The sequence below is a fragment of the Macrosteles quadrilineatus genome, unplaced genomic scaffold (assembly GCF_028750875.1).
Source record: "Macrosteles quadrilineatus isolate MER2022 unplaced genomic scaffold, UCM_ALF_1.0 Scaffold_8__2_contigs__length_117827958, whole genome shotgun sequence".
In the NCBI taxonomy this organism is placed as follows: Eukaryota; Metazoa; Arthropoda; class Insecta; order Hemiptera; family Cicadellidae; genus Macrosteles; species Macrosteles quadrilineatus.
Window position 1 is genome coordinate 117,275,409 of NW_026542601.1, and position 15,161 is coordinate 117,290,569.

The 15,161-nt window shown below is 35.6% G+C and overlaps 1 protein-coding gene across 1 annotated transcript in view; it reads right to left on the minus strand.

Moving 5' to 3' along the window:
- LOC129000694 (integrator complex subunit 1-like) overlaps nt 1-13,625 on the minus strand; it is a 46,274-nt gene extending 32,649 nt beyond the window's left edge. The window contains exons 1-6 of the mRNA XM_054427655.1: nt 13,588-13,625; nt 10,011-10,199; nt 7,759-7,985; nt 6,935-7,201; nt 1,168-1,379; nt 882-1,017 (exon numbers count right to left, since the gene is read on the minus strand). Of these exons, the coding sequence (XP_054283630.1) occupies nt 882-1,017; nt 1,168-1,379; nt 6,935-7,201; nt 7,759-7,985; nt 10,011-10,173 (1,005 nt within the window). The 5' untranslated portion in view covers nt 10,174-10,199; nt 13,588-13,625. The remainder of the gene's footprint in view (nt 1-881; nt 1,018-1,167; nt 1,380-6,934; nt 7,202-7,758; nt 7,986-10,010; nt 10,200-13,587) is intronic.
- Between the last annotated feature and the right edge of the window lie 1,536 nt (nt 13,626-15,161).

Below are 15,161 nucleotides of genomic sequence, written 5' to 3' on the forward strand. Positions count from 1 at the left end.
TCACAGTTTGAAGAGACTAAAACAGTCTTGCCAAAACAAACACTGCTAGTTTTGTAACTGCCATTCTACTACAGAAACCCCTTGTAGTGGTGAAATATCAAATTGTGAAATTGTTGAATGCTCTCAACTGCCTGGAGATCTTTTCTTAAGCTAGTTAGTTTTGTTTCCAAGTTTCCATGCCTTCCTCCTTAATATATTGTATTGTTCCAAAAACTAATATCTATCTTTATAGTAAACTCTTCTAAACAAGGTTATTGATCCAATTAAAAGTGTCACAGTCATTTAAAATTACCAAAGCTACAGAATTAAAGTGAAGTCACTACAAAACCTATTCAACCTTTAATCTTGTGGACTTCATTGCTGAGGTCTATTATTATCAGTCACGGCTATAGGTGGGTGTTATTTAGCGTAGTTACTTAAGTGTTATCTATTAGATAATAGATTACTGAGAAAATTCTATTATTTTAATAACGTCATATGAACTGTTAGAAGGAGCGAGTGAAATAATGCTGGTTGTGTCTTCCTAATGGTGATCATCACAAAATAGTATAGTAACATTGTTAAAGATTACTGTGAATAGAATTATTTGTCTAACTTCGTCTACACCAACGAGTGAAATAACAATGAGAAATAAACGTCCTGGACAAGTAAGTAATAGATGATAAAATAATAGGATTATTTTAACCTATTACAGGAAAAGCTATGGAATGTTCCCGACATCATTGCAAAGTAACATTGTTTCCCATCTCTCGCCATGGCTGTTAAATGACCCTTAACACTTGGTCCTTAGCCGACTATGAGTTTACTCTACTATTTTTACACGTTAGATCAGAATTTTTTGGCACATGCAAGCTAGTAATGTCAACAAAGGATCATCTCACCTCTACAAGACCTGCAGCCGAGGCCAAGAGTTTGAGGAAGTTGCGGGTGATGTTATCTGGAGCCTGTCGACGATTCAGATTCTCCTTCACTATCTCCAGCACAGTGGCCTCCACACTATCTTGATTCATAGAAAATCTATACAGAAACATCAATCCTTTTGTTTTATCAAGAATCATTCAATGTTTACACGAATCAGATAAGTGTGTGTGGAGAAAATCAAATCAAATCAAAAGCAAAAGACGCAAGAGAAAATCACTTCCCTTGACATAAAAGATATCTGTTTACCTGTTGATGACTGGGATGAACTCGAGGATCTCTTTAGCGATGGTTGACGAAGGTCCTGTCAAAGCTATAGACTCCGGATCATCAGCGAGCTCCGGCCTGGACTCTGCTGGAACAGCCTTCGTACTGAAGGCCGTCAGCACATTGTCTACAAACCCCTTACAGTTCTCCTGATCAACCCACAGGCGTTCACCTAGTGAGTCTTCTATGTAAAGCTGAAAACAAACATTTTAAAAATCAATACTTGCAATATAATAACTTCTATTAAATATCATGCGAGAAGAGAGAATCTCAAAGAAATTGAGCCGATGGTAGATAGAGAGAGGAGGCCTATAGAACTAGAAGGTGGAGAGGTGAGGTTAAAGGAATGTGAAGAAGAGAAAAGAAAAACATTAGATGATGTAAGAAGATGGTGGGAGATTGAAGATGGAAAGGCTTAAAAATCGATACCCAGACCTGGGAATGACAAAAAACCAAGAGGATATCTATGTATAGAGATGGGTCAGTTGTTAAAGTCGGTTGTCAGTTTTACCGGTTTTTAAAAACCCCGAAACCGAGAATTGACATTAAAAGTCGGTTTCAGTTTATCGGTTATTATAATATAATCATTTTTCCCATGGCGATAGTTAGTTAGGAAGGAGATCCAAAACTCATTTTATCATGGGGAATAATAATTTATGATGGTTATCAAATTTTGCTTCTGTTTACTCAAACAGTATTTTTGTCGTGAACATTCAATTTACCGCTAGCCATTGCCTGCTGCCATACAATTGTTCATTGTTTTATATTAAGCTTGTAGCTAATCTACATTTATATTTATAACTTAAAATATGTTTTATGGCTATTTTATCTTCCAATTGGAAGTTAAATTTGGTACATACCTATAAACCTACGTTTATTCGAATGAGCTCCCAAACCAGCATGATCAGACTACGGGAACGGGGGTTTATGGGGTAAAAATAGGTTTTTCCCATTTTTGACCTTAAAAACACAAAATTTCACAATTTCTTTCCCAACCATTTTGAAGAGCTTAAAAAAAGATTTTTTTTATATTGAACGTTTACAGAGATGATTAAAATAATTGTAAATTTTAAATTCCCATGTTATTATTATAGAGACTGTTGTAGTTTTTGCTTGTGTGCCTATGGATATATTTTAATCAAATTTGGCAATTTTATATATTTCATACTAAGCTGTAACATTTACTGGCAACATCACTAAATATCATTGAAAAAATATTTTTTGGGGGGGGGGGGTCACAACCACCTTGACGCCCCCTGGGACCGCCCTTGCGATCAAGAAAATACTTTGTTTAACATTTTTACTTCACCTTGGTTACAACAAAACATAGCAGAAACTGATAACTTTTGAACAAAGAATCATAAATAAGTTAGGTACCTAGCAACAAAACTCATAATTGAAATGAACTTCAAGCAAGTCACAAGCTCTCTGTATCGTGAGTAATATAATAAGGTATTGAAGAGTAAAACTGTAATTTAGAAACATGTAGATAAGTTTGATCATATCCATACCTTTGTATGAATTTGATTATGAGAACAAGTAGATTATTTTGAACATGATTAAAAGTATCTTAATTGAATTTATAGCTTAGCTTTTATTTGTTAAACTCGTTCCATTTCTATGGTAGTAGTTTGATTAGCCATAATAAGTATGATTTCAAATGTTTTTTTCTGTTTGATATAGGAAATCATACATTATTTAAGTTTAAATTAAATGTAAAAAGATGTACAAAACGTCAAATTAAATCAATAAGGTAAAACAATTACCTTATGCTCCGTTTTAGGTTTACTTTTTAATACAATTGGTTGTTTCATTACTTCATAGTTCCAAGCTCTAAAAATCACTAAACTTGCAAACAAGAACATGTTTTAAAGTTACATAAAGGAATGTAGTTAGCACTGCATTTCATCAACACTGAAATCAATAAATTTTGAAACCTACTACTAGCCTATAAGTAAGTTCTGAATATATCTATATTTATATTGAATCAAAAATATTGAGTTTGAAATTGTTTATACACTTCCTTATCAATACAGTAGCTAATAATTTTTATTTATTTTTGAAAACCATATGTTTTATTTGTTTGTTTACATAAAATAAAATAAAAATAAGGTACTTTAGTCAATACTTTTAATAGGCAGATTTTATTTTGAATGGACAGCTATAGATTTAACCTTCAGTATCCAATAGTCAAATAGTCAATGATTTAACTGAGATCCGATGAGAAATGTGTTGCTAATAAAAACGATCCAATGAGAAATGTGTTGCTAATAAAAACAACTTGTTTAACATCTTTAATACTGATTTAATATATTTCCAAAATGAAAATGATGTTGAATTAAATTAACACAATGTTACAAGTTTTTTAATACTTTCTAACTAGTTTTTAAGTAGCTCAGTGTCTCGGATGAAAGAAAACAGCAATAAAACCAAGGTAAGCCTGTTTAGTTATGTATAGACCAATTTTATGATGCAAAAATTATTAGAAGGTACCTATTATTACTTAATTTCTTTAAAGCTAATGTGCCTAACATAAAATAACAATTTTCAGAATCATTTACTAGCTGGTTGAAGTGTAATTGTTATTGTTATATTGAATAGGATGGTCCTCATGTTTTGTATATGCTTACATACTTTTTTCACAAGCAATAAATAAGTAAAAGAGACAAGCTTTGAAACATAATCGAGGGACAAACAAAATATTTCCAGTAAATGTTGGTTATGTTATAAGGTTTAACCTTACAAGATAATGGTAGTCAGAATTTAAATAACTGCAAACACAGGAACACTAATTTTAAACTATTTGGGTTAAAATATGCACATAGGTGGCGTCCTTATCGATATTACAAGATTAAACACATCAAGATGTATGTTGTCAAATTGGAATCTAGGATCCCTGTTTTAAGAAAATATGTTTAAAATCTTATATTTTATCAAAGATAAAACAATATAATGAAGTACACAATATTACTGCTTTTAGTTGTTCAATGGCACAAAATCTTATGAAGGAGCATTAAAAAATTATTGATAACATTTATCAATTTAACGTTTGTTTTCATTGAAACTGTACATCCTTTTCACAACTTTACCTCAGCAAGTATTTAGCTTATCCAAGTGGGAGAAATTATGTAAAAAAAATCCTTATTTATAAGGAAAATACTTACAAATATTTGTAACTCCTTAATCATACTTGTTAGGTACTTTTATTGACATATAATACTTTGAAATAAAATAAGTACCTATTGTTATCTAATTGAAAACACTACTCTCATGTTTCTTTTTATCTTGTGTTTCAGATTGTTTGGGAGGAGACGTTCAGCTTGCAGCCATGTTAGCTAACTTTTAGCAACTGTTCAAAAATCTTCGAAGGACTCTCGACACACACACAAACAACACCAGGGTGGTCCAAAGGACATTTTGCCGGTTTCCTCTTAGAGTCTTTTATAGGACTCATTGGAGACTTGTGACGTGTCGGCCCTGTCCCATGTGGTTACTTCAACTGACAAAGCCTAAACGTTTTCAATGCAATCATCTCATATCCCTGAAAACTTCTGACCTAGTTACTCTATGAATATTCTCTGATTTTCTTCACATGTTATTTTGCGACTCGTTTGTCTTGACCCGTAGTGTTCCTAGACCACCTTGCAACCTCCCTACATCCCTCCCTGTGACATCTGTCACCGTGACAAACATAGTTGGGTGAAGGAGTTACCCGCTTACGAGCCTGGTCAACATACTTCGAGACCCATTACACCTCAGAATAGTAGTTTGTTCACTCCTTGTGGGTGGACCAGAAATGTTCTAGGTGTCAGACGAGGCAACTCACACAGTTCACACTCCACTTCAACAAAATATTTATTTCTACATGGCTGCAGATTTATAACGGCCTTATCACTCTGAATTGAGTCAGAAAAATGAAACTTTGGACACAACCCTACAACAGGTAGCTTTCCATGCCATGTTCATTTTGGTATAGTTGGTGTGTAAGGAATGTTATTTCTAGTCAGAAATAAATGTGTTAAAAAAAGTAAAAACTTTACAGATAATCAATCAGTAAACAACTATGATATTGAAATGTCTTTCTACAGCTAACAGTAGTGTAATTAAAAACACAGCCATCAATAGTAAATGGATGAACCAAAAAGCAAAGTTCTTTCTTAAGAAATAATTACTCATTTATTGTGTTTACCTGAAGACAAGTAAAATTTAACTTGGCATTAAGGAACGATATCAATAGGAAAATATCCCTAATGACTAAGCCCTACAACAACTACAGCTCTAATACTAATACTATTGATCAAACATAATCCTCACTTAACATGTTTTTCGTTCTAGACAAGCTACAAAAATCATCTTCCAACTCTGTTGCAACTTCTGAGCAAACTGGCATAGAACAACTCATCCAGTTCATTCCCATAGGATTCCAAATTAAATCAGGTAGCCTAAATACTCTACCGGTACACAAAAATACCTGTAACAGTCTCTATTTCTTTCTGTGGCTATGGGTAAGTGGCAACATTTCTAATATTTAGTTAACCAGCATAAAAACTTGTAACATTGTGATTCATCTTAAAGAATATATTTTGATGATCTTAATAATCCTATTAGTCAAAGGCACTGAGTTAAAACTAAACAAGATTTTAGTTTGTTAATTGTACTGAAGAAGGAAAGTATGATAGGCAGGAACGCAACCTGAGGTGATAAGATAACGGACGTACCTACTGTACTGCAGTGCTGTAAGTTACTTAAACTTCATTGGGTTAGCTATTACTGATCAATTCCACAAGTCTCAATAATGCAAAAACTTCACATTATTCAAGTTTATTTTTTAAAAAATTCATGAACCTTGAAATAAAGTGTGAAGCTTGTACTAACCTAGGTAAATTTAATTTTATATATCTCAAAATAGCTTAAATGAAAGATCGCTCATTTAAGCCCGTCATTTAAAAAAAAATTTGGGGGGGAGCCCCCGGACCGTCTTCCTTTGCTGGGGCGACCAATAGTATTTAAAAAAGTGATTTAAAGGGGAAACCGAAAACCGATTAAAAAAAAAAACCCCGAACCGATAAAATCAGCTTAACCGACCCATCATTATTTATGTATGTATCAAACTAGTTATGATCTTATCTATGATATATATGTGAAATATAAGCTCGGGTGTGTTGTATACAATATAAATGAGGATTATATGAAAGACAAACCAGCTTTGTGTATTTTTTAAACCTATTATACATATTTTAAGAATAAACTTAGTTTGTTTTATTTGCTATAGCAATGCTAACACAACTAATTTGGCTCCATTGATTCTCATTCTGAAGAGACTGGGAGTAAAATTTGTGTCATAATACCCAATCCAGAAGGAATTAAGCTTACTGATTGGTTAACAGTTTTAAGGTTATTAACTATCCCCGCACAGGGGCTATAAAGATGTCTCACGTGTATGGTTAAACTTAACTCAACATTGTGACTGTTTTGGAAGTTTAGTGGCCTTTTGCTATCTTCGCAGGGAAAACAGCAAATTTTTACAAAGAGAAAATTATGAGCCAAACAGGATTCAGAATAAGTAGGCCTAATCTAATATATCCATGCATATATATCTAACCTAGCAATTGTATGTCGGATCATTGTTGTGTTAGTTTAGTGATATTATTATTGTCTTGAAAAAGTTATTGTTACAGTTATGCAATAATACATTATGATTATTAGCCCTGACTGGGTTGTTTTAGTTTTGCATGAAATGTCTACTAACCTTGACAAACACATCAGGCCAACGTCGACTGTCCTGGTAGGCTCTCATCAGCAGGTTGGTAGCCAACACTGGTAATACGGGACTCTTGGTCTTGAAAGCGAGGTTAGGATCCCTCCGCAGCACAGAACACAGCGCACTCATGATATACTCGTTTGTGAACACTAAACTTTTGATCTTACTCAAGTATATAAGGCTCTGAATCAGACTGGCGTCTGGTTTAAACCTTTGCTGCTTCAGTGTTTTTATGGCTCCACAGATGTAGCCAACCTATAAACAAAACACTGGGGAATTAGCCTATAAGAAGAAGAAAAACAGTTTACAAGTACTGTATAGATTTGTTTTATTTTTGTACAATGATGTTTGATGTAATTATTGTGCCTTGTTTTTAAGGTAGATAAAGTGAAGGTTTAGTGTTAAACGAATAATTCATATTATTTTCTTCCAACCAAGATTCGCTAATTATTTCAACAAGATAATTTATCAAAAGTCGGTCACTAAGCTTAGGCCACACAATATCGTATGTTTTCACCATACAAACCGTCTACTTTCACCCCGTTTATAACAACCTCTTTACTACGCGCAGCATGATTGATTGTTACTCCACGTGTCTTCCCTCCTCCCAGGTCAAGCAGTTACCTATCTCACGCAAATAACTTCATTAAGTGTAAGAGTTTGTTCCTTTTTTTCAAAAATCTGAATTATTACCTACAGTTATCTCTGAAAATAAAATGTGAATTAAGATTTAAATTTCTCATGCAAAACATAAATTTTGTGTAAAACGATTGTTTTGTAGCTAAAAAATAGTTCTTTAATCAGTCACCTACCACTTTATCATGATCGTTTGCAGTCGAAGCATCACTGATAAGCGTAATGAAATCTGCTGGATCAAAATCCAAAGCGTAATTTTCCCAGGCGTCTGAGTTGTCCTGGGAGGGAACAGAAGAGCTGCGTACGATTCCTCCAGACACTACTGTGGAACTGTGGGCGAGCTTGGCTTTCTTGGGCGGCAACAGTGCCGACGGCGGCACAACTCCTTCTCTTTTTCTATCACCTAAAGTAGAGAAAGTAGCAGTTAGTAGAAAGTAAAGTTACTACACGATTCCAAAACATTAAACTTAAAATATAATACACTAAGTATCAGTAAATTAATAAAAATTAATTGCAAGTTGATTTTTGACTCCTACTGTTGAATTAAAAAGTAGTTTTTACTTCTGCATAAAGTATTAACTAACTAGACTAATTACTTATTAACCTCCTGCAAGTTATGAGGAAAATCATGTAATAGTTATTTTCAAGAGAAAGCTTATGAATCAACCATCAGTCCTCAATTTCCTAGCCTACAAATCTTCATCTTCTTTTTAAAAATCTTGTAACATTTCACTACACTGCTACCGTACTGTACTCAATCCTAGCTTGCAGCGAAGGTCGTACACAAAAGCAAAACCCTTGCTGTTTCCTTTCTAGCACAGAAAATAGCAACACAAGCAGCAGCCGCCGACAAGAAATCCTCTTCACTTGAAGCGATCATGGTGACTTTAGGTTTTTGGTTGAGCTCTTTTAAATAGGCCTATGTTTGATCATTCTTTTTGGTGCATACAACTTGTTGTAGGCAGGGCCACCCCGAGGGTAATAGACGCCCGGGGCGAGATTTAATTTTTTGCCCCTCCCCCAAAAAAGGTATTTGGGGTGTTAGCATCCATAGAACCAACGTCCGATATATTGGTATCGAACGTTTCGCAAGTATTTTTTATAAACGTAACAACCACTCTGAACTAAATTACTAAAAACATTGAATTTACAAATCACAACGGACATCACAAAACGACTATGAGTTGACGTAAGAGTTTGAACTTTGAGGTTAGAAACAAGCAAGAAGTGTAGGTGGGGCGTGTGGGCCAATACGCAGTGTGTGTGTCTCTGACTCGCAGTATTGTCAGCAAGTCACATGTCAGACGTAAAAGTAGTAATAGTACAAGTTTTATTGAGCGAAGCTCTTATATTAAATAACGGTATTTAAATTAAATTAAAGTTAAAGTTTAATTCTACAGTACGGTAACTAAAGTGATGAGGAACAAATTTACTTTTTAATCATAACTGAACAATTTAACTTTGTTTATTTAAGTTAATTTATGAGTAATATTTAAAAATCCATAGTGAGTTTTTTTATACATAGTACTTATAAGTTAGTGGTTGGTTGGTGCTACTGGAGTGCTACTGGCATATGCAGAGTTTTTATCCGCAATGAATCAATTCATTAGCCTGTCAAAAAAAAAAAATTGATAGTAAAAATATTCATGTTAATCTTACAGGATAATCATATTTTAGGAGATTTGTAATTTTATTTCAAAACAAATTTTCTAACTTAGGCATTGATTATGATATAAGTTTATGTAAATGAATTCGTATAATTTAAAGGTAACTAACTTACTTACAAAAACCTAGATAAGGTGCACACCAAGAAAACCTTTGCAACTTTACTATTTATTTATTTCCTCTCAACTGTTACACCATTTTACAGCGAATGGTATGTTACATGTTGTATCTAATAGGCCACAAAATATTGAGCAACAGTAACTACTCTAGTGATAAATATACAATAAATAACAAAAGCATAAAGAGATTTGCACACATTAACAATAATAGTATCAACAATTTTGACTATAGTAATTTGCATCTCAGATTTAACCTAGGAGAAGAGTGGGTGTAAAAATTGTTTTGGGGAAATCCAGGAATGTGGTATATGTTAAGTAGAGAGCCAGACACGACCAGGCCTGAAAGATGGGCTTGAGAGCTTGCGGCCCTACACTTACAGTATACTCAGGGGAAATTTTATCTTCCTTGTGCCCCCAAAAAAACCTAAAACCACTTACGCCCCTAGGCCTGGGCACATTAACAGAAGTAGTTCTGGACTAGGCGACACTAACTTAATTAAGTACATTACTTAAACTGTAGTTTTTTTTGTGGACAAAATCTACTTTGAGCTAAACTCCACAAGCGCCCTCTTAAGGGTTATGGAACAGTAGGTATCTAACCCTGGTTTTTCTTAAAAATTAAAAAAAATTCTCAGAACACCAACCAGACAATGTGTGACTTGTTCCGGGCTTGCTATGAGGCACTGGCACTGAACGTTTTGTTGGTTCATTTCCTGCTTTTGCTCCTAACGCATACACTTCCCAAGGATGCTGTGGAGCTTTACTCTTTCCTCCTCTTCCTCCTGAACTAGATTTTCCCCGGTCCATTTTTAGAGCAGTATCATATTGGTCACCTGAAAAGAACTGTTAACTTAGTTGAAAATAATGAATAAACCGTCTAGGCTCCAATAATATTAACTTTAGTGTTACTTAAAAGTTGGAAAATTAGGTAGAAACGTTTTCTGTTCAGTTCTCAATTAATTGTAGATACGTTAATGTGTAGTGTGTAGGCCTAAGTTAAATACCATAGGCTACTATGAGTAGACAAATCTTCAAGTAAATTTGAAGGGCTGCACTTTACTTTACGTCCTTTACTCATTCGAATGAAAATATCGATTGATATATCGATTATTTCATTGTTTTTGTTTGTAGGTCTATAGGCTAACTCATTTTTAAAGAACTTCACCATGAATCATCGAGAATTTAGTCAGAGTATTTTATCTCAAAAAATCATTGGGAACTAGCATAAAAGGAGAAAATGTATCCTATCATTTTGCTGAATAAGTTATCTGTATCGTAGGGATGTATTGTAAAGATTTCTAAGGAAGACCCTTCCTTTTTCTTCGTTAAAGCTGTGAAACAATTATATCCTGGAAGATTTTATGTAGGCCTACATTTAGTATCTAGAATGAAGCTTTAATTTGAAGTTTGGTTTTTTTATCACTATTAAATCGTTAAGATATTTTTTAATTAGGCCTATTTACAAATTTAAGATAAGCTAACTTAAATTACAGCTGATATATTTTAAAACGATATTAGGTATAGATTAATCTATATCAAATAATCAATAGGCATATATCGATCGATATTTTCATTCGAATGAGTGAAGGACGTAAAGTAAAGTGCAGCCATTTGAAGAGACTCTGTTTCACCTACTAACTTAAATAGGCTAACTTATATTACTTCACTTAGGTACTAACTAACCGACTTATTTATTTGTAGGCTAGTCAAGTTAACTTTATGTAACTTATTTTTTTTTAACTGTAGGCTAATACCAAAAATGTATCCATGACCCATTACTTCATACTTACTTCATACTTCTTCCCTTCATCTTTGACCAGTGATACTAGATAGATGGCGTCAGTAATACTTTTAAAACTAATATTTAGGACAGTACGACAAAATATAAAATATTTAAAAACAGTACACTATTTACATATTTTGGATTGTGGGTTTGGCGGCAGGTCTTTACCGAGCTAGGCCTCAGATATTTTGGGTATCTGCTTTATAATATTCCTCAATGGAGTAGAAAGGATTTTTCCTCAACCATCGCCCTACCCGAGTCTTGAACTTCCCGACCTCCAGATTTCTCACTCTAGTTGGGAGCGTGTTGAAAAGTTTTATTGCCAGGACTGGTAAGCATTCCTTCTTTCTACTCAGCCTACAATAAGGGATATCAATCTTTTCCCTCCCTCGGGTGTTATACGGGTGCAGGTCCTCTCTCATAGTAAGTGAAGATAGGTTTTCCCTGACATAAAGTAGGCTAAGTAGAATGTATTTGCTAAACACGGTGCAGACTTCGAGTTTTATAAATACAGAAGAACCTCTTTAATCCGAACTAATTGGGACCGGGGGTAGTTCGAACTAGTGAATAGTTCGGATTACAGAACATATTGTTGTTTTTACATTTAACAATAGCTAGGGAAAAGTGAAAAATGCTTTATAAAGTAAAATACCGGTACAGAGTTTATTTAATACAGTGTAGTAAACATGGGGAATAATCAGTAGGCCTACTCTACATTACAATTGAAATAATTACGGTGCTTAAGTATATCAATAAATACAGTATACAATAAAAACTACTGTACTGTGTTTAGAGTACAGCAATGAGGCGTTCGGATTAGTGGACGTTCGGATTACAGTGGTTCGGATTAAAGAGGTTCTACTGTATAGGTTTGCAGTGGTCGAGAAAATCAGCCGAGTCTATGATTCTCAAGGTTTTTTTCTGCTCGAGTAGGATATTATTGGCTGAAGCCCATACATAACATGACTGTGAAACAGTGATAATATATCATTAATAGGTGCTCCTTAGATAGTAGAGGCTTTAGGCACCTGAGGAGACGTGTTACTTTTGCTAGTTTTAGGCAGATGTTAGCCGTGTGACTGTTCCAGCTTAATTTAGCATCCAGGGTAAAACCCAGTAACTTAACTTCCGGAGAAGTTGATGATTGGCTTAAACTGAGGCTACACATACAATTTCTTGTGTCTTATCTTCGTTTAAGCTCAGCTTATTGTCGAGGAACCACTGTTTGGCCACAACAAATTTTCCTGTTACCGATTCCTGGGCCAAGTCAGGTGTTTTGCCTCTTGCAAAAAAGGTGGTATCGTCTGCGAATAGTAGTATGTCTCCCTATGAGTAGTATGTCCGTTGTGAGGGCAACGGTTTGTAGGCACTTATGCAAACCAATCCCTGTCTCTGAGCACGGACGGTATGGTTATCTTGAGTGTGGGGGGTTCTTCCCGGAACCTCAATTGAGTCAAGGGTGTCGCCACCTCTGGTGGATAGGTTCATCCGGGTGGGTCCCACTTCTATACCTGCCTCCTTTTGGGAAACCCTGATGGCCTGGCAGTGATGTTGGGTCTGACGGGCAAACGAAGTAGATCGGGTGCTGGGTCCGAGCCCGCCAGGGGTATCTGGGGATCTATCGCTCTGGTTATCTCTGGTTTCCCAGCAACTGGGTAAGGCCTCGATCGGGTAGTGGTGTAAATGGGAGGTTGGCTGACGGTCCCCTTCCTTCTGGCTATCGATGGCGGGTTTGCCTGTCAGGGATTAGAGCCAGAGATTCATTAGCTCCTCGAAAGCGTTTAGGACCTCAGTTACAAGCTGGGCAGTGGATTTGCCACACCTAAAACCATGTTAAGCATTTACAAAAGCCCGTTACTTTCAAAGTAGCTCACAAGTTGAATTTTCATGGTTGCCTCGAACACCTTTGCCAGAACTGGGATATTAGATATTGGTCGGTAACTCTTCATTGATTCGGGGTCCCCTTTCTTGAATTACGGGAACTGTCCTGGATAGCTTTAGGGCATCAGGAAAACAGCCCTCCTGCAGGCACCTATTTAGTACAATGCTAAGAGGATAAGCGAGCATAAGCCATAACTTCAATTATGCACTTAAGCACATTCACGCTCATGCCATAGATGTCGAGGGATTTCTTGTTCTTAAATTTATTGACCAGCCAAACAAGTTTCTGAGGACCAACGGGAACCCACCTATCCAATTTCACATTCTCCTTACCCAAATTTTGTATAGGCCTACATATTTCTGCCATAGTTTTATCGCTATCGTAACTAGCCTATCAACTATAGCCTATTGTCCTAATCAACTAGCCTATCAACATTAATTACTATTAAACTACTAGGCTACTTACTATTACTTCACTATTAAACTAGAACCAGGCAACTAAGGCCATTCCCACCACCATACCGGTAAAAAAAATATATTATCATGTATTTTCTAACCTATAATAATCAGAAGAGGAAGAGGACAAGTGAATTGAAAAAAAACTACCGAACCGACGACAAGACAACAGACAACAGACAACAAGAGAATGTTCTTTCTGCTTGGCTGGTTTGTTTCTGTTTGTGTTTCGGTTTGATATGTGTGAGTAGTGTGTAACTAAAGCCGCGTTTACACCGGCGTTTCAAACAAAAAGTTGCAAACTTTTATTGCAAACACCAGTTGCAAACAGTAGTTTCAAATAAAAGTTTGCAATTTTTATTTCATGGTTTTGTTTCCATGTTTCATGAACATTTTTGAAATAATTTCGACCTTGATTGAAATATCATTGATTGATAAAAAAAACTCCCACTTCGTTTTCCCATCGTCGGCCCCCGATCCACACTTATTGCCCTTTTTAGATTCTATGTTAAATTAAATTATGAGGTTCCTCATCCTATTTTGGACCTCTGCCTTGCTTAAGTTAATTTCCCGTGAAATGTCATTCCACGCATAGTTTTTCTTATTTTTGTTTTTACAGTCAGAAATAGTTTGATTCCAAAGCACTTCATGTTCTCTTATAAAAGCTAATTAACTTAATAATATTGTAATCTCTTCACTCCATCTCACTCAGTAGATCATCACTCACAACACGCACGATACGAGATAAGTCACAACAATAACGAGGTAGCCGTCCAGACAGGGTACTGAGTCGAGATACAGGGTGGTACGAGTGATCACGTGAGTGAGACAGGAGGTGGTAGCGTAGGGGATGGCGGAGAAATGTTTCTGTTTTGTGTTTCATCGGCTCATAGTGACCGAAACTAGTGTTGCAAACAAAGAGTTTGCAACTCCCTTTGATCTTTACCGACTTCAAGTGGAAACAAAAATTTCTGTTGCAAACACCGAAAAACTGTTTGCAACAGCGAAAAGTTTCGTCTGAAAATGGGCGTTTTTAGAGATGTTTGCAATTTCTGTTTGCAACTCGTGTTTCAAACTCCGGTGTAAACGCGGCTTTAGGCCTATTGTGCCGCTCGTGCTCTGCTATGTTATGTTATGAATGATGAGAGCGAGAGCGATTTGTTTTACACAGAGGATACGCGTCCGGTAACCGGACGTGGATTAGGCGTCCGGTAACCAGACACCAGCCGTGGATTAGGCGTCCGGTAGGGGGTCCCGGAACGCCATTACCACAATGATACGATGTTCAGCCATCAGTGTTCGTGGTGTAGTGGATAGAGTGCTCGACTGATATGCGAGAGGTCCCCGGTTCGAAACCTATCGGTAGCTTAAACTTTTTGTCACAGATTTTTCTTTGAATGTAATTTCTTCTTAACTGTACATCTTTTGTTAGAATTTTTGGCATTTATAATTTTATGTTATGATGAGAATTGAACCTTCATTTGATTTTTTTCACTATCAGCAAGTTTGGTTGGTTAGGTTAGGTTATGACAGTAACTGCCGGACGCCTAATCCACGTCCGGTTACCGGACGCGTATCCTCTGCGTTTATTTTATTTTGAAAACCGAGTTTATTAATACACTTTGCCTATTAGACACAGTAAAAAAAAAAACTTAAATTTACGATATAAATACTG